The 21,500-nt window shown below is 36.1% G+C and overlaps 1 protein-coding gene across 1 annotated transcript; it reads right to left on the reverse strand.

Annotated features, from left to right (window-relative positions):
• Positions 1 to 883: 883 nt before the first annotated feature.
• LOC126470514 (uncharacterized) lies at positions 884 to 21,184 on the reverse strand. Its single transcript, XM_050098421.1, has 3 exons — positions 21,097 to 21,184; positions 10,729 to 10,927; positions 884 to 1,039 (listed from the first exon to the last, which is right to left on the reverse strand). Exons 1-3 carry the CDS (start codon positions 21,172 to 21,174, stop codon positions 900 to 902), a joined length of 417 nt encoding a protein of 138 aa, XP_049954378.1. The 5' UTR covers positions 21,175 to 21,184; the 3' UTR covers positions 884 to 899.
• Positions 21,185 to 21,500: the final 316 nt, after the last annotated feature.

Here is a 21,500-nt window from a genome sequence, read left to right on the forward strand (position 1 = left end):
TAAATTATAGGGAAAATACTGTCATACAAATCCTCATTATCATAAGTTAGGCCTATGAAAATGTGGCATAACTTTTTCAGGAACCAATGACAGTTATACATTTCTAAAGTAAATAGTACAAAGCAAATTATTGTGAATAACAACTTAACAAAACTTTAATAACACCAATTGGAAATGAAATATAAGTATGACATATTGTGGCCAGGAGTCCCCTTTTGGGAAGTTCAGCTGCCTAGTGCAAGTCTTTTCTGTTTGACATCACTTTGGTGGCTTACGTGTTGATGATGGTGAAATTATGATGACGGCAACGCAACACCCAGTCCCCAAGCAAAGAAAATCTATGACCTGGCCAGGTATTGAAATCAGGTCCATCACATAGCATTCAGTCAGGTTGACCACTCAGCTACAGAGGTGGACACATCACACATCAATTATGGTTTTATACACACCATCTTTTTTTTATTGAGAAAATGTAGAAATTCTTGAAAATTTTAACTTATTTAAATGTTTCAGACAATTTTACATTATTCGACTTCATGCTAGTTTATTTCTTCTGCACGATAGTTATCAACATTGCATTACACACACACACACACACACACACACACACACACACACACACACACACACACACACACACACACACACTCAAAGAAAAAAAGAAGAATGTAATTTTTCAAAGACAGGTGGTGCTGATAGTGTTGCAACTCAAAATAAAATTACACATGACAACAACTCCAAAACAACTATATTTAATGAACTCACAAGACAGACACAGTACAGTTCTAGTGAGTGTAATAAACAGCACTATGAGCGAGAGCAGACTGAAGGCGACCACCAGGTGGCAGTTGCATACATAGACAGCATCTCACAGGTGGCACTGGAAGGTGTCTGCACAGCTACCGTGTGTGACCACTTGCCCGTGGTGTCTCCCCCTGGAGGCCACACTTCACAATAGTGGACACAGAGTAACTGTTACATCTACGTGCCAGTTGTGCAATGATGGCCAACACTGTAGACATCTGCTGGTGCTTGACATCTATGGGGTAGCCCAGTGAATTAACACAGATAGGTATGATATTACCAAACTATCAGTTTAATAAGTGGTGGTTGCAAAATACAGATACAAATTATTTACAGAAAAATGGAAAAAAATGGTAGAAGTTGACCTCAGGGGAGACCAGTTTAAAAAAGTAGAAACAGTCGAGGCAACACTGGTTTATCTTAGAAGATAGTTTAAGGAATGGTGAACACACATTTATAGCTGTTGTAGGTTTAGAGAAAGTTTTTGACAATGTTGCAAACACTGAAATTCTGAAGGCAGCAGGGGTAAAATACAGGGAGTGAAAGGTTACATACAACTTATACAGAAACCAGATGCCTATTGTAATAGTAGAGGGGCATTAAAGGGAAGCAGTGGTTAAGAAGTTAGTTCAGACATGGTTTTAGCCTATTCCTGATGTTACTCAATTTGTACAATGAGCAAGCAGTAAATGAAACCAAAGAAAAATCTGAGATGGAATTAAAGTTCAGCAAGAAGAAGTAAAAACTTTGAGGCTTGCTGATGACATTGAAATTCTGTCAGAGATATGAGATGACTTGTAAGAGCAGTTGAAGAGAATGGACAGTGTCTTGAATTGAGGATACCAGATGGACATCAACAAAAGCAAAACAAGACAATGGAATGCAGTTAATTTAAATCATGCGATGCTGAGGGAATTAGATTAGGAAATGAGATACTAAAAGTAATAAATGAGTTCAGCAATTTGGGCAGCAAAATAACTAATGATGGACAAAATGGAGATGATATGAAATGTAGCCTGATAATGGCATGGAAAGTGTTTTCTGAAGAACAGGAATTTGTTAAAATCAGTATTATTTTTTCCTTGGCTAATCTCATTTTGTTATAATACATAATATTTATTTATTTAGCAACCAATAGATCACACATGTGATATAGGGCTTGTCATTTGATTACAAGTAACACATCCACATAATAAATGAACAAACATATACAAACAGCAAAACAAATTACATACACATAGTACATAAGTAGTGTACAAGAACTTATTACACAAAAACAAAAGTATGTGCTCATGATAAACAATTATAGATCATGAACTACTCCTTATACACAACATGTATTACAGATATTTAACAGATTTTTCATAAGTACCATAATTACAAAGTTGAAAACATAATTAAATTAGTTTAATTTTTTTTAAAAAATAAGTACAGGTTTCAATCCACAGTCTGAGACAGGTATTCATTTACACTGTAGTAGCATTTTTCCATCAAGTAGTTTTTTTACTTCACACTTGAAATTATTTTTGCCTTTCAATTCTTTAATTTGAGATGGAAGTGCATTTAAAAGCTTTATTCCTAAGTGGCTAACATGTTTCTGACTTCTAGTTTTTGCTACATAGGGAATGTGGAAGTCTTTAAAATGCCTTGTATTGTGATCATGGTAGCTTGAGTTGGTTTGGAGATCACAGTTATTTTTACTGATCATTTCCAGGCATTTAAAAATATATATCAATGGTATTGTCAGTATCTTTAGTTGTCTGAATAAGGGTCTACAGTGAGTTTGTGGTGGGCTGTGTGTCATGATACAAATAGCTCTTTTTTGCATAATAAAAATGTCATTTAGTCTTGACCTGGTTTTTCCCCAAAAACTTATGCCATAGCTTGCAACTGATTGGAAATAACTAAAGTACACCGCTCTAATACATTCCTTGCTACATACCTTGGATATTATTCTTAAGGCAAAACAAGCTGAGCTAAGTTTCTGAGTAAGATATACACTGTGTTCATTCCAGTTTAAATCTTGGTCAATTCGCATTCCCAGAAACTTGGTGTTGTACACTTTTTCTATTTGTTTGCTATCCAGCATAAGGCACATATTTTCCCCTTGACACTTGCTTCCATACTGTATACAGTTTGTTTTCTTTGTATTTAATGTCAGCTTATTTGAATAAAACCATGACTGTATGTACGAGAGCATTTTTTCTGCTGTAGTACACAATGATTCTTTTATATCACTAATTATGATACTTGTGTCATCTGCAAATAGTAGAATTTTGGCTGAGCTGTCTGGAGTCTGTATATCACTGATATAAATTAGAAATAACAATGGGCCCAGAATGCTGCCTTGTGGAACACCTATTTCAATTTGTTTTGGTTCAGATATGAGTTTAAAATTGTGAAGATTGTTGGATGACATCAGCTCAATACAATAGTTACTCAAAATATCAGATTTCTTATTCAGGTAAGGCTTCCCAAAATTTAATTATTCACTGCGCAATCTGACAGCACTAGTATAGTAAGTCAACATGAGTCTGTTTAATTTAAAGAAATATTCATGATTTGCTTTACATGCAAACCAAGTAGCAGTGAAATTTTTAATGAACAAGAAGTTGGTTTCTAAATTGCTATAGCTCATTAGAAAGCCCTCATTTTCCTCTCTCCAACCAACATTTTACTTTTCCCAAAAACTTTTATATGTCAAAATCTATTTGTATTCAATCTTTCAGTGTTCAACAACGTTTGATTCTTCAAATGTAACTATTTCCAAAATTCAGTACCATAAACTTATAGCCATGATTTTTTTGGTACCAAAAATGCAAATTTTCAGTAAAATTACTTGTTAGTTTCTTAATTAATTGAGTTAGGAAATTTCACTTGATACAAACTTTTTGATTGTCTCAAGGGATCCGTGTTTACATTGAAATCACCCTCATAATGTAGTACCAACAATTCAGCAGTTTTCTAGTTATACTGCTTTTGCTTAAACATACCTATGTCATTTGCTATTGGTTCTTTGTTCCTTTTAATTCACTGATTTTTATATCGATATCTGAAATGTAATAGTTCTGTATTTAAACAAATTGTAACTTTGTGTATTACACACGACCAAAAACAGTTGCAGTCACAGTTCTTGAGGCAGTCTGTGGTTAGTTAGCATAATGAAAAGTTACTGTGTCTGCGAAAGGCAACTGGAATGATAACTATTCAGTTCATTAGTGCTGAACTGTTAACATGTGAATCTACTATTTCTATCAGAGTCTTACAAAGTAATGTGTTAGCCTGCCTCCAGTGAACTACGTGATATGAGGATCGTCCACAAAGTAAGTTTCATTTCTATTTCTATCCGTGGCAGCGCTATGATCGCAGTTCCAAGCGCACGCAGCAGTTACTCTGACTCAAGGAAAAGTCATGCTGCTGCTGACGTGTGCTTTGTAGTGCTTCTTTATAATGTCAGCCGTACTTGAAAATGCCACCGCGTGTGAAATCAGACCTGTGATTCCTTTTCTAAATGCAAAGAAAGTTAAACCAAAGGAAATTCACAGGCAAATCTGTGAGGTTTATGGACAAATGCTATGAGTGATTCAATGGTTAGAAGATCGGTCGGACTGTTCAATGAAGGTTGTGATAAAGTGCACAATGAAGAATGAAGCGGACACCTGTCTGTGGTTACTGATGAACTGGTTCACACAATTGAAGAGAAGATTAAGCACAACCGTAAGTTTACACTTAGCGCTTTTGCTATAGAAGTTCCACAAATCACCTAAAATCTGTCCTTGGTGGTCAACATTTCAACGATGGTGACTACCTGAAAGAACATGTTACCACATGGTTGAATACACAGGTGGCAACCTTCTATAAAGAAGGCATACAAAAACTTGTGTCACACTATGATACGCACTTACAAAATTTCAAAAGCTATGTAGAAAAGTAGTTTAACAGTTGTAGATTTTTGTACAATAAATATTTTTTCTGTATCTGTACACCATTGTTTTATATAACCAAATGGAACTTACTTTGTGGACAACCCTCTTATTTTGATAGCTGGCATAGCTTACTGATCTGTAACAAACATTCAGGCTCCTGCATGTTATAAACCTGACCATCAAAAACAGGAAAATTGTGTCAATAAATATGAAGAACTTAATAATCAGTTGTGGCAATGTTGTGTACTTTATTTAATAAATGTTGACCAAGTCCGTTAATAGTGGGTAGCTAACCAAAAAAGGTGTCTTATGAAATACCTGAGGTGCAGCTCCAGGTCAGTAAAGATATATTTGTGGCCCCAACAGAGGAAATTTTGCAATTGGGGACACAGTGAAAAGAAATTGTGAATATTAAGGTGACAGAGTGGCAGTGAACTATGTACAAACAAGTGTTTAAAATACACTCCATGACACACAAAGTGAAGCATGCAGAAGACACAGTCAGATGTCAATGTATCTTACACACACACACACACACACACACACACACACACACACACACACACACGTCAGACATCCCACATGCTTACTGTACTTTTTGGACTATAGGACACATTTTTTCTTCAAAAAATTGCCTCCAAAATTCAGATGTGTCTTATACTAGAAATTAATATAAAATTTGATGCTGCAGGTAACCTATTTCTATCTGGCAATATTGGATTCAACTGGTAGAAGCAGTGCACCAATGTGACAAACATGAGTTGTGGGGATGCACAAGGTTACAAACACTGTCTCTCTCCTGGCCCCCCATCAAAAACCTAGAACACTGTCTAACCTATGATGTGTCATTGCAATCTATGGTACCAGTAAACTTGAACTGAAAGTGATTTGTAACAGTATTATACTTTTTTTAGTGGCTGGTTTCATAATGGAGAAAAATAAAAGGTATTCATATGATGCGGGGTATAAATTGGAAGTAATAGCATACGTATAAGAACATGGAAACACAGGAGCTGAGCAGCATTTTGGCCCTCCAGCAACAGAAAATACCATTTGCAATTTTTGGGCTAGTAAAGAAGAACTGAAAAAATAAGGAAGATTAAATGTGCAAATAGAGGACTGAATGCAAAATGGCCAAAACTAGAACATCACGTATTGAAATGGGTTCAAGGTCACCATAAAAATGGCATTGGAATTAATACAAAAATGATACAAATACATGCTCGAAAACTAGCACCACAGTGGAACTTGACAAACTTTAAGGGCGGAGTTGGTTGGTGTTACAGGTTTATGAAGCATCACAGGCTTAGCATGCGAACCAAAATGTCACAAGAGTATGAAGAGAAGATATTATCTTTCCATCGCTTTATTATTCAACACTGGAAGAAAACCAGTGTGGAACAAGCCAAACAGCAAATATGGACAAAACTTCTGACATTTGATGTGCTGAGTATCAGAACTATTGCCATGAAAGGGGCTAAAACTGTAACTATAAATATAAATGGACATGAAAAAATGAACTACACTGTTGCGTGCAGAACACTGCCAAAACCTTCTGAAATACTGTCAGATGATGTTATTCACATGCATGACAAGGGTTAGATGGACAAGACTGGCATGAAATTATGGATTAACAAAGTTTTGCAGAGAAGGGAAGGTGTTTTATTGAAGAAGAGTTCTCTTCTTGTGATAGATCAGTGTAGTATTCACTTGGAAATTTCTGCGAAAGAGAGATTGTGTCTGGGAAATACAGAGCTCACTGTTATTCCTGCAGGACTTACTTCACAACTGCCACTCCTTGATGTCTCAATAAATAAACCATTTAAAGTGCATATGAGAGAGGAATGGAACAAATGGATGATAGATGAAATCCAACATGAATTCACACCAAAGGGAGCTTTAAAATGACCTACAATCAAACAAGTGTGTCAGTGGATAAAAAGTCATGATCTATAGTGAGAGAAGACATTATTGTTAAATCTTTCAAGGAGTGTGGCAGTAAGACCATCTTATATATGAAGAGGACAATGATAATGATGATGATGATGATGATGATGATGACGATGATGATGATGAGAAGGAGGAGGAAGAAAAAGAGGAAGAAGAAAGTTCAGATGACAATTTTCAGGATTTAAAAGGTCAGTTCGGCTTTATAAACTAAGAATTTTTTTTAGTTTGGCTTTGCATCCAGCAATAAAACATAAAAATGTTATTTTTTTTAAACTGATTAAAATTATAGTCCATTAAATATAGTGTGTGTTACCTCTCATGCACCAGTACTGTGGTGCCATTTTTTCAACAGGGCAATGCTCATACACACATGGCACATATATTTATGAACAGTCTGCTTGATTTTGAGGAACTCTAGTAGCTGGCAGTATTCCCGGATCTGTCTCCATCAGAAAATATGAGACACCAGCTCGAATATCACATCCATCCCTGTGCCAGTATCCAGGATATCAGAGAAAATTTACAACAGTTATTATTAGCTTGCCTCAACAAAGGCTATAACTGCTTTATGACATCCTTCTGAACCAAACCAGTGCACGCATCCAGGCCTGACAGGATGCAACGTCATGTTGATAATTGGGCCCACACTGCTATTTTCTTTGTAAATTTGACTCCAGGCTGTAATCACTGAAATAACATCACATTCTCTCTCAACCCATGAAGTTTCATTTGATTTCCTCCTCTCCTTCTGGGTGCTTCACTTTTTTGTCAGGCAGTGCAGATTTATATTCTAAGGCAAAAATGACTGAAGTTTGTTAAGTCTTGGAAAAATGGTCACAAACCAATGCATCTCTTATTTTCTAAAACAATTATATTATTATCAAATAGATTTAGAGCCCTTATAAGCCACATACTTTTCACTCCTTTTCAAATTAATTTTTCTTGTAGAGCAGATATAGGTGAGAATGCTCCACATAAAATAATGGACACCACAAATACCAATGATCTACATTTTTTTGCCAGATGTAGGCACATCAAAACACACATCCACACAGCACTGTGGTAGATCTGTACCACTGACCAAACAGATTCCTAAGTGTGTTGCACGACTGCTGATAGGTTGCCATGAAGACTGCCCCACCCTCTCCCCATGATGTGCAGGTCATAAGGGGTGGAACAGTGTTCCTGCTCAACTTCACACAGGTGTGGACCGTTTCTCACTGCACTGGACAGTGGAGCGTGAGTTATTGGTAACAGTCAAAAAAATTGTACTGTGTGAGGTAAGGTAGAAGCCAATGAGGTTGTGCAAAACAAGAGTGAAGATTAGAGTTGGCAAGTGGTGGAGGCTGAAGTTACAGAGAGGAGAGAGTGTGAAAGTACTGTCTGTGTGTTGCTCTGGTGGTGGAAGCTGGGGCTGAGCAAGTTTTTGGAGAGCTGAGACAGTGAGACACCCACCTGCTGAAAAACATTTGACAAAAGTCTGTATTGTCAGAAGCATGCTCTCTGGCGGTGTTCCATCATGGACACATTGCTCACCTTGTTGTCCATACACCACAGGTAGGTCATTGGTTAGTCTGAATGAGAGCTCCTCGGTTCAGAACTGACACATGACCATTCATGCTATAATTTCACTGTCATCCACGTTAATGTGCAGAATATCATTTATGTGGCTATTGGTACTTCTAGGTATGTTGAGTGGCGTCCACACCAGTTTAAATCTGCTGACCGTAGCAGTAGTCAGTTTGCCTTGCAGCAAAATGTCAAAGGTACGGACAGCCCATCTCATAACTGTGTGAAGTCGTCAGTTGCATGGGTGTAATGCTGGTCAGGCAGTATCATCACGCAGAATTATGTGGTCAAAAATTTTCTAGGATCCATGAGCCTGCAGGGGTGATATATCATTAGGTGTGGAATATGTTGTTTAACTTTGAGGGCAAACTGTGGTAACTGTCTGTAGGCAATGGCAATGGTCCCATGAAATCCGCTGAAAGGGTGAGAATTCCTCTGTAAAGGAATTCCATGAGGGATGCACCAAGATCTTCTCTATATGCCTTATGCACAACTAAAAGAACTCATGGCAAGGTGTTTGTCCATTTCCAAGATAGCAGTTTTTAGATTTTGTTGCCTACTTATACAAGACCATTACTTTTTGGGTGGTACGGTTATTTTCAAAGTCACTGGACACTGCAAAAATGACAGAGTTCAATAAAAGGTGGTGATTTAAATTGACTGTCTTGGTCTGTTGTTGTTGTGGCAGGGCAACTGGAACCAGAAATCCATAGGTTGACAAATGCTTTTACAGTGGTTTCAGCAGTGATGCCCCGAAAACTTCAACCCAGTGTGTTACCGCTCTCAGTTGCTGAAAGCATAAATGTTAACCATTTGAATCGGGGAGGGGGGGGGGGGGGGGAACAGTGTGGTCTAAGTGGACATGCTGAAACTGGCCGTCAGTTCATGGTTGTGCATGCCACCCTATTTTGGAGCACTGGTGGGCAGTGCACACTTACATTCAAGATTTGCAGTCTTCCTTGACATTTGTTGACATTTGGCTAGACAAAGCAGTGTGTAACAAGCTTTGTTGTTGGATGAGTCTCAGGGCATGAATGCCCATAGGATTTATCAAAATTGGCTCATCTCTGGGTGAGCATTACCAATGGACAAAGGTGGTTATGGGAGACTTTGTATAGAACTTGTTTTGAAGAGCCAATGAAGTCGTGGCATTCAATGCACAATTCAGTTGAGTTGTCATATAGGAGTTCATATAACAGTGCATCCTCTAGCTGCACTGTTGCAAGTTATTCAATGTCAGTATCTGTTTCGAGAGCATTTCTCTATGAAAGGAAATCAACCATAACATTGTTCGTGCCCTGTAGATGTTGGACATCTGTTATGAATTGCATGATGAAGTCCAAATGGCAGAAGCACCATGTGTTTTTTCACAGTGTTTCAACTAGAATCAGCTAATGAACAATGATCAACATAGACTCTCAAATGTCTGTCCTCAATGTCATCTCTGAAGTATGGTATTGCTTTGTACACCAAAAATAGACCTAACAGATCTCTGTCAAAGGCTGTGAGTCTGTCAACTTTTTGAAAAAGAAAGTAGTTGTGTGCCGGATATTATCTACCAATTTCAAAATTACTCACATCCAAGATGATCACCAGTCGGGCAGTGGGTAATAAATGAGCCAGGATTGTAATCTGAGAGAGGCAGTCTCTAATTTTTTTAAATGCTTGTTGGTAGTAAGGGTATAGTGACTCTGGGCCACCTAGAATACTTACAGACATGCTGTCTGACTTTGAACTTAGTTATTGACTGCTTTTTCAAGGTCATGCATGGTGTCACTGATGACCTTGGACTCATGATATCATCAGTGATATCATCCTTCATTGATCACTTTGTGCTTTATATGCCCTCCTCCCTCTCCCTTTCCCAAGTAATCAGTGTGTACTATTAAAATTGTGTCAGTTTACTTTATTTATTTACAGACTAATTGTTTGCTTTATAATCTCCCTCCTCTTTTTTAACCACTCAAATAGCACAGTATTAAAAATCCAAGATGATGAAATCAGACCAATTGTGTGTTATATACCTCCTCCCTCTCCTCTTTTCCCAGCCAATCAGAGCATATTATTAGAAAATGGTGTCAGATATGTAGTAAATATTACATAACCACAACTTGAAAGTCTCATTATCTCCTTGAATGTCAAAGATACACATTATTTCCTTAAAAGTCAATCTGAAAACTCTACTTCCTTTAAACTCAAAGATTTTCATTATTTACAGCATAAAAAATGGTGTCAAATTACATTATTTACATGCAGGAAATTGTATGCAATATACACCTACCCCCTCCACATTCCAGCACAATATTAAAAATCCAAGTTGATGGAACTAGACCAACTGTGTGCTTTACACCACAGGCTCCCTTCTAGTAAATGCTAAAAGCAAGCACTAAACACATAATAGTAAATGCTAATCACTATGTGGTAAATGCTAAAAGCTTAATGCTAAATGGCAAACACTAAACAGTAAGGCTGTACCTACCAGACAATCCATTTATGAGCGAGAATATAACTTTAAGGAAACAGGAAGTCTTTTTTAAAACAAAATCAGATTGACGTCTCAGGAACTGTTTGAACAGCTCATGGAAACATTCCTCAGAAGTCCACAAAAGTAAATGTCTTGTGCCAGTCATGACCTGGGAATTCCAAAGCCAACTGTTTGGAGAGTGTTGAGGAAACGCCTGCAAATGAAACCGTATACAGCTCAGCTGCTCCAAACCATTACACATGATGAGAAACATTTGCGAAAATGGTTTTGCACTGATATCCTGTTGCAGACTCACTCTTACACTTGTATAACTTAATCATGCCAAATACCTTCTCTGCTTGTCTAATAGCCCTGTTCCTGTAGATCACTATAACAAAAGAAACTACTTGAGTTGCTGTTTCCATTCATATAATACCTTACCTCAGTGCAAACATTTTTTCAATCACTTCAAAGTGACTATACCATTTTGAATAACTTTGTACAATAATTTCATTATATAAAAATTTTCGTTGGGGATATTACATTTTATATTGTCATACACATTTGAAACATGTGAATTTAATGCACATCCTACATCATCCTCCATGCTTTATACAGCACTGTCTACTGCAGCCAATAGTCTCTTCTAATTTGAGTACATATTTGAAACAACTCCATTGGACAACCAAGATATTACTGTTGCATCTGCATTAATGAAACTGAATAACATTTTGCATACAAACTGTGTAAATAATGAATATGTATCTTTAATCCAGCTACCTACCAGATTCTCATACTCAAACACAAACAATTCTGTGTAGAAAATACATTTGTACCATTTGTACACTACAAAAAGCAACATAGTGTTCAGAATCAGTAAAGAATTCTCTCTGAAGTGACTGTATTATTTGCTCACTGATGTCTGTAAAAGCTTTTAGATGACCAATGACTTTGTATGTGAGAGCTAAACACTCTTGCAAATAAAATGACAGACTCCTTTTAAAGATCTGATACTGTATTAACATCTTCCACTATGTGATACTTTGTGAATAGGAACTGGCATTTTTAGATACATGAACAATTGTGTATCAATCTTTCCAAAGTTGATTGTATCCATGCTATTTTTTCTTCCATGTTATATGGTGTGTTTTTCACTCAGTATTGGATGGCACCACTCTTTTTCCAATGTTGACAGTCATATGGTGCATATTGCACTCCACAGACACTTGAAATTCTGTAACATGGAATCCCTGATTTCATGTATTACAGCAGTACCTGTAGTATTAACATCTTTTACAAAGACAGAGACTATGATGTTAATTCTCCAAGAGCTCAGCACTAAACGATAGCTTTTTCTTCTTCAGGTTTTATAGTATGCCTCCTTGCAATCAGCATAAAAAATACGATTAGCAGACATTATTCTGGAAGTTTCTTCTTATCTTGTTTATAACACACATTTCCCAAGCAAAGAGGACTCCTCCTCGAGATATTCCTGGAAAAACAACCTCTCTCCTTTTGTAGATGTGTGTGCTGGAGAGAAAAATAGATTAAGCCAACAGACCTCACTTCTCCACAACAGAACTCTGCATACAAAAAAGAAATGGTGGTAAAAATATTTGTTTGATGAGTGTGTCATGATAATTAATGTGGTAGTGCACTTGTCTTAGGTGCAATGTAAGTTATTAAGATGGTGTCCATTAAAACTGAAAACGTAAATGTGTGTGATATAAATGATGTTTTACACAGTAACAAGTATAGGAAGTGTCAAAAAAGTGTTGAAAGGACTGAATTGTACACAGTGCAACATCTGGCTGCATGAAAAATGTACAGGAATCAACCTTAAATGCCTGGATGAAACAACGACATGACAATGTGAATTGTGCATCACAGAAACCACGAACAACACAAACTAGACTTACAACTAAAAAGTAAAATAATTAAAAACCTTCAAAAACAGTTACATGATCAAAACAATGAAGTATCGGCATGAGTGATGATCTGCTGGCATCATCAGATTTGAACAAAATGCATTCTCAAAACAAAGTCTGTTTTTGTGTTTCCTAAAAGATATGGCACAGTCATATCAGTGGAACATGATATCTTACTTTCAAATAAATCTTAAGTGCTAGACTTTGTTGCAAATGGCAAAAACAGTGAATGTACTGTTTCCAAAAAATGTATGTGTTGTTTATAATAGATATACAAGTGTATGATCTAAAAGCAGTAAGAATCACAAAGAGAGGAAAAAAGTAACTGTAATGGCAGATGGCATGGCCATGGATTTGTTCATCTTCTCAATTAACTGCCCACACTAAATGCAAGTGCATTCATAAAGCCTGGCACTTCTATGCCCAAAATAAGTAAACATGTGTGGTCAAAAAACTGATAATAATACTTGTGTTTCTGTAGAAGAATTTTAAAATATTTAGAGTAAGTAATAGCGAGTATATGGAGTGAAGGAAAAAATAAGCACACACTATTTGACACTATACAAAATAACAGATGCACGTAATCTTGCCTCACTTTCAAGGACACCGCCATGCCTACTGCTGTTGCCGGGACATGAGTTCTTGTCTTCAGTCATTACATTGTGATCATCCTCTCTGGATAAAGCAAATAAATATGGACGTGGTTTGCATTGGAATTATTTTTTAATACCGAACATCTCATATGGTTCTATAGAGCATTGTAGTCAACAGAAGAAACAGCTAAGTGTGATAAACCTTTTCTTCTCTCTCTCTCTCTCTCTCTCTCTCTCTCCCTCTCTCTCAACATGCAAGTGTCTCACTTCACTTAGGGTTATCTGTTTTGTGCAAAATAGTTGTTTCCAGAAATGTTTATGCACAATCTCTGATTCAGCACAGAAGATAAGAAGTTCCTGCTAATTCAGTAGGGAGGCATACTATAAAAGCTTGAGAAAACTCACTCAGAAGCTATCAGTTGACACTGAACATTTGGAGAGACAACGTCTGCTGTAATACATGAGAGCAAGGATTCCATGTTACAGAACCTGAAGAGTCTATGGAACCCAGCATGCATTGTAAGACTCTCAGTGTTGGAAAAAGAGAGGCATCATCTGATACTAATGGCAAAATGCACCATCACCAGATATGGAACAATGGTGCTGGTTCATCTGGAGGACTGCAAGATGTGTCTACTATCAAGACTCACAACCATCAGTTATGCTAAACTCGACTTCATCAACAGTGATAAAGTGTGGAAGATGTTAATACAGTATCAGATATCTAAAAGAAGATGGTTCTTTTATGTGCAAGAACATTTAGTTCTCACATACAAAGCCACTGGTGAGCTGAAAGCTTTTATAGAAGTCATCAAATTGATAATACAATTTTTTCAGATAGAGTATTTTACCAATTCTGAACACCATGTTGTTTTTTGAAGAGTAGAATATGTACAAGTGTATTTACTACACAGAACTGTTTCTGTTCCAGTACAAGAAGCTGGCAGATAACAGCACGAAAGATATATTATTCATAATGTACACAATTTGCCTGCAAAATGGTATTCAGTGCCATTTCGAATTCATTAATGCAGATGCAGCAATGAAATGTTGGTTGTCTGATGGAGATGTTCCAAATATCTACTCAAATTGTAAGAAATTACTGTTTGCAATAGACAATGCAGTAAAAAATGCAGACGACAATGCAGAATGCTCATGAAATTTGAATACTTCCACTGTGTGTGACAGTGTAAAATGTAATAGTTCCCTGTGAAATTTTTTATGTAATAAAATTAGTATAAATTGTTTGTTTCTCCTTTTATTCCTCAGTAATATGCTTAAATGATAAGGTAATTCTGATACAGTTTTATCTGAGACAAGAAATGATTACTGGACATCATGTGTGCACAGCACTTTTGGTGTAAGAAATGTGAAGATTTATATGTGTGTAAATGATCCATAACTTTTTGATCTTGGAATCACTTAGTATTATGCCAGATGTGTGCTTATACACACAATCATCTTTGACTTTCACAGAAATGATGTAACTTGACACCATCATAAATTTTCATAGAGATCCGTTATTATACTTGCTGTGATCAGAGATGGTCAGTGACCAATGATGACCAGTAATAAACAGACGTAATGCATTACATGCTAGGCATTTACCATTAGCATTTAGCCTTTACCTTTAAGCATTTACTGTTTGGTGTTTACTATTTAGCATTTAACGTTAAACTTTTAGCATTTAGCATTTACCCTATAGAGATTAGGGGTTACCTTTATGCATTTAGGGTTTACTGTTAGCGTTTATTAGAAAGGAGCCTGTGGTGTAAAGCACACAGTTGATCTACTTTCATCAACTTGGATCATTAATACTGTGCTGGAAACTGGAGGAGGTGGGTTTATAATGCACTCAATTGGTTTGTAAATAAGTAATGTACTTGACACATTTTTAAACTGTAAATAATGAATATCTTTCACTTTTAAGGAAATAACGAGTCTTTCAAGTTGTGGTTATGTAATATTTACTACAAATCAGATGTCATGTTCCAATACTTCGTTCTGATTGGTTGGAAAAAGAGAAGAGGAGGAGGAGGAGGAGGAGGAGGAGGTATAAAGCATACAATTGGTCTGTTTCTGTCATCTTGGATTTCTAATAGTGTGCCATATGGCTGGTTGGAAGTAAAGAGGAGGGAGATTGTAAAGTACACAATTGGCCTGTACATAAATAATGTAATTTGACACCATTTTAATTGCACACACTGATTGGTTGGAAAGAGGAGAGGAAGGTGAGTCTGTAAAGTGCAAAACTGGACCCTGTTTCTATATAAGGAGAGGAGGAGTTCATATTAACACATTTGGGGTATTTTCATCATCATGAATTTTTAATACCACAGCATGATTGGCTGGAGATAAGGAGTACTGCCCTGTGATTGCTTGGAGATGTGAAGAGGAGGATATGGTTTTCACTTTTTCACTAATGTAATATGGCAATTTCTGCTAACTTGGACTGTTTAATACTGTATTCTGATTGGATGGAAATAAGGAAAAACTAATTTGAGATCATTGTTGTGTTCCTTTTGGGAAGCAGAGAAAACTAATGTGTCAGCCAAGCAAGTGTAGCAGAAGGGAAACATGAAAATTGAATTTTCTATACATCTTTGCTGTAACTTTGTTGCATATTTTAAGTCCATATGACAAATCAATAAATTCACAGAGTCTGAAATTGGTGATCATACCTGTATTTTAAATGTCTTCTGGGTTCATATGAACATTTTTTTTACAAACCAATACACTGAACACTGAGGTGCCTGTCAAATAATGAGTTAAGTCCTCATTGATGAGAGGATAACTGTCCAGTATTGCGCAGAAGTTTAGTGCCCAATAATTGTCAGTGCAGAGCTAGCCTATGCACCTTATGTGGGCTTGACTGAATAAGTTGTTCTAAGTGTATATGTGCAGCATTTAATTTGTCACTTATAACATGATTCTCTTCATGCAGGTGAACTGTTTCCTTCTGTATGACAAAGTATTGCTGAGTAGATCATTGTAATTTCAGAGCAGATGACAAGAATTCTTGTAGTATCTGTTGATAGTGCTTGTATGGGTCAACAGAATTAACCATTTGCGAGCTGAGGTCTGTAGTCATTGGTTGCATGAGTGACAGTGGTGTGCCACAACTGTGGTGTAGAAGAATTCCATGAGCCAAATTGGGACAGGGATGAAAAAGTCTTAGAAAGTCAGCCCCAGTACTGGTTTGTTGACATCAACAATGAAAAATTTTGAAGGGAATGTGTCTTCTAAGCTGAAGTCCAAGGTCTGAGGCATGGTTCCATACACTGCAGTGTTTGAATTATTTGCTGTATCGATTTGAATGGTGTATAAAGTTTTTTCTTTCAGTGGTAGATCACAGACTTCAGACCCCATGTCAATAAGAAAATATTCATTGTAAGTGCAGTCCAGGATGTGGAGTCTGCTGCACAAGACAGTGTGCAACAAGATCAGCTCACATGTTTAGTGAGTTGAACTGGTGCAATGATCATTCTTCTTGGTGAGTAGGTACAGGGTGCAGTGCTATTGCAAGTTTTATCATCAAAATGCATGTGAAACCAGCAGAGGCATGGTGGCGGTTGTTTGGCAGCACGTGGAATGTTGCTGCCTGCTGATGGTCTCTCTATTTTGACCATCTGAAGGTCAGTGCCTGAGGGGGCGGGAGTGACATCATTCTTGATCATGACTGTGCTCGGCATTGTTTGGCAGCCTGTTGCTGCATCATAGTCTGGTTGCCAACTGAGGCAAGGCTGGTCATTGTTGTACAATCAATCTAGGAATTTTCACTGTTGTAACTGCACTTGAAGTCTGTTTGCTAAAATTAATTTCTTCTCTAATGGCTTGTTCTCATGCGAAATCATTGCTAGCTGTAATTAGGGAGGCAACTTTTCAATCCACAGTGCCCATAGAATGCAATCTGGCACGAGTGTTATATCAAGGAAAGTTCAGAAACGTATAAGGAATCACAAAAGTATCCTCGTGCCCAAACATTCATTGTAAATAATCTGATGCAACTGTTGTTCTGGCCTTTAGGTGAGATGCTGGATCAGCACTGTCTTCACCATGTCAAATTTGTTGGTAGGCAGGGGGTAACAAAATAGCATCAATCATGAAATCAGCATAGTTGCCAATATGGCACAGTAATGTGACAAACAGAGCTGGCAATGTGAATGAACTCAGCAGAATCATAGGCGATGTGGTAGGTGCAACACAATCGAGTGACATTAGTCCATTCTGTCCATGACAGCTTGTTGAAAGGTGTCTTTCTTGTGTATTTAAGTGTGGCATTCATAACCAAAATCACCCAGAAGGTCAGTAACTGGCACAAAGGTCAGGTATGTGAGGGTCATCATTGACATCACTGACACTGCACAAGAAAATTTCATTTTCATGTTTGATGAAGGCAAGAGTTGTCTCTGTTGCAGTCGAGAAATAAACTCAACACTGTATACATCATAGTCCTGTAATTGCTTCAGCCCTAAGGTTGCATGAAGGCTCCATTGTTGCTGCAACCAAGATGAGTCCAAGAACATGAAATACTTCATAACCGATAGCGCCATTTGATGCAGAGTCACCAGTGCAGAGCTGACACATGTGAGGATACTCCACATAGAATAATGGAGACCACAAATACCAATAATCTACACTTTATTGCAAAATTCACACACATCCAACTCTGTGCATGTGCAGCAGCAACTAGCAACAAAATGGGTCAAAGGTTGTTGCTGTGGTAGAGCTGTAGCCCTGGCCAAAGAGTTCCCTCACTGGACCACATGTCTGCTGCTATGTTCTAACATTCCCTACCCCTCTTTATTACTAAACAAAAAAATCTCCTATAATGTTCAAACATTATTGTCCTCTTTACAATAGATCTCTTTACATCATCAAACTTTTTATTTTATTTTTCAACAGCTTGATGTGTATACTCCTTTATCTTGTTTATAATTTTTCCATCAGACTCATCTTCCATTTTTTGTGAAATGGTTTTATTTCCTTGCAAAATGTTTTATCTCTTCTGGGTATTCACTAATATCAAATATCTACACCATATTTTTCTTTCTTAGTACAAATTTTCAGTTTTTGTAAATCTACTGTAGCTGTCTGTATCTTGATAACATACCTCAGTCATACTGTCATATTTTGGTTTCATAATATTATAATGGAAATCATACATTAATTCTTTTAGTAAAGCTAGCCACAAATATTGGTTTATGAAACTCAATTCCTACCCTTTGCATATGTATCTGTGCTAGGTTTCTCTTAAAAAATTGTTCAGCTATCAAAATTAGGTTTAACAATACATTTTTCACATTTTTTTGGAATCGGATACCAATTTTATACTCGGTCTGTTTCTTATTTTTTCTATAGTTTTTCAAAATACTGCATCACTCATCAGTTTGTAGAAATTGTTATCAATACTACTTGTAGACTATTTTCATCTGCATATTCAAATTTCTGCATTTCTTTAATCAATTATGGAATCTACAGATCTTTGTTAACTTAAACACAAGTTTAAATGCTGTTTTAAGCTGCTATAATGTACTAAAAATTTCTTTTAATTACACACTGTTGCAAACAGTTTAGTTTCATTTACACTGAAAATTGTTTTATTTTCTAGACAAGTGGAAGATCTTCGTGTTAATCATGTAATCCTTTTGGTTATTCTAAGCTGACTTCTGTTTTGATTCTTTCTCTCTACCACATTCCTCCATAGACACATTATTCATTTTTATGCATATCTTATAATATTATCGAATTTCATCTCCGTTTACAATCCAGTACCATATACTAATCATATAAAATATATAACATTTGTTTAATAATATTAAGGAATGTGTCCAAACTTAATCCAGGGGCTGTATCATATCAAGACGGATCAAAACTACATGTTCTCTTAATGATATGAAATTAATTGGCAGATAACAGAACATTAGTTCTAGGTACAAAACAGGTTTTCCTGTATTTATATTACATTTTTCTCATATCAGTTTATAATGTTCATAACCTTAATCACTTATGTCACTTTTGTTAAGTTTACTATATAAATTTTGGGGGGTAGTTGACTTTCGTCAGACCTATTACACTTATCCATACAATCATAGGGCTAAACACTTTTCCTTAAAACTGCATCCATTTTCTCCTTTCCTCATTTTAGATTTCTCTGACGTATGTGATAATTTATCTAGAGATGAAGCCATAAATCTAAAAGTGTCAAGGAATTTAATTCTCAGTGACTTGAAAAAGTGTCTAGTAATTTAATTTTTAATGTTGTCTGTGCTTTGACAAAACTAATATATTTTTCTTCAGTAGTGGCTATTAAATGAGTTTTTTCCTTTATTGTATCCTAGCCCATTAATATAGATAAATCAAAGTTGACTAAATATCTGCATACAAAGTCAGGTAACTGATAACTTAATTTGTAGTAACTATGTGCTGCACTCAAATTTCCAGGTAAGCGAGCTTGATCCTTTAGGTTTTGTAGGTATTCTCTCTCATGCATTCTCGTATTATAAATGTGAAAGTAGCTCTCTCTTCTGTGGTGTCATGACTAAACTGTAGAATCAATTTCAGTAAAATTTGGTGTGGATGAAGCTTGAACCCTGGGGAAGAACATGGGCTACTTTAGAAAGCAAAAAAAGAATCGACCCCTAAGAGGATGAATTAGAGGATGGAACAATTGTTTTACATCAGTGATAAAAAACTAGGTCAAAAAATTATTAAATTTGTTGCATTATGTACAATTTGTATAATGTATAGCTAGTTCAAGAGTATGATGCATAGATGCACACTCTTGCCCACAATCTCCGTAAAAACTGCCAATGCTGTTCATTCCACAGCATAGTTAGAGGGGCGGGGGATGCACAACATGAGCTAAGCATTACATAATAGATAGACATGAGGGGGTAGCTGACATTCTGCTTGCAACAGTTTACTTACTCACAGTCAGTCATGATAACAAAACTGCTGATATGCGAGCACAGTGACAGGTAACCGTTAGTTCTCAATAAGATTCATAAATTAATTTTTATTTCTCTCTAAGTTTTCCTTAAATCTGTTGACTTTTTTTACTGTTTTTTAAAAATTTTAAATTTGTTTTCCAAATTCTTTACATTTTGTTTGTGTTGTTTTCCATTCTTCGTACCTTTTATCAATTCTTACTTATTTTCCATTAATATTTCCTCACAATCCGACTACTATATGAGTAGATTTTTTTTTACTTTCAATTTTTTCCATCTTATTCTTCAGTTTTACTAAGGAATTAGACATTTCATTCAAATTTCCATCACAAATATGACATGTCTTAGCAGTAGAATACGATGCCTTTGCTTTCCTTATGGATTCATTGTTTGAATTTGTGAATACATTTTCCCACTTTCTTTCCATTTTTAATCATGACCATAAAGATTTTCACTGCATTATGAGTTCTACATACAGCAGTATCTGTACCATATCTGCGAGCATATTTCATTTTATAACAAAGCCTGATGGTGTCTGAATTTTTCCCATTTTTATGAGACTGGCTATGTATTTTCAACTCAATTTCGTCACTTTTCAGTTTGATTGCTACAAACTCTTTTTTCAATACACCTTCAAAATTTGAAAAAAATTCAACACAATCTTCAATTTAGGTTGATAGATTCAAAGCTTTAATTATTCTCCTATTCTAGGGGTTTCAACTCTAACAGATATATTCTTTCAACAATTTTCTACTTGATTACCAAATTTTTCTTGTGAGTAGGGTAACACACAGTCGGACTCATTCCTTGTGATTTGTAATTTACTTTGGTAACAGGGTTGAGCAATCTTTAATTCAAAAATAGCGTTAACTTCCACCATTTTCCTTAAGTACAACAGATTGATATGTTTACCTTTCTTAATCTATGTAATGCTTGGAGGGCAAGCACAATTTTCTTCAGTAAACAAGTATATGCCAACTGGTATCCCATCTTTTGGTTCAGGTTCTGTAATATAATTCATTTCAATTTGATATTTAAATGTGTTTAAGTTTTCATCAAAATAATACCCTAAATTTTCTTAATTAATCAATCTTTGAGTATCCTTCTTTCTCTCTTTATTAAATACAGCAGCTTCACTAGCTCAAAACACAACATTTCTCATATTTATTGTTTACATTAACACCAACTTGTTATGCTTTAATTTTATACGATTGTACAACATATGATTTATTTAGCGTATGGCTCATAACATCACAGTAAAAATTGCAAAAACAACATCATTAAAAAAAACACACATATGTATAAACGGAACAATA

Source organism: Schistocerca serialis, chromosome 3 (assembly GCF_023864345.2).
Source record: "Schistocerca serialis cubense isolate TAMUIC-IGC-003099 chromosome 3, iqSchSeri2.2, whole genome shotgun sequence".
In the NCBI taxonomy this organism is placed as follows: Eukaryota; Metazoa; Arthropoda; class Insecta; order Orthoptera; family Acrididae; genus Schistocerca; species Schistocerca serialis.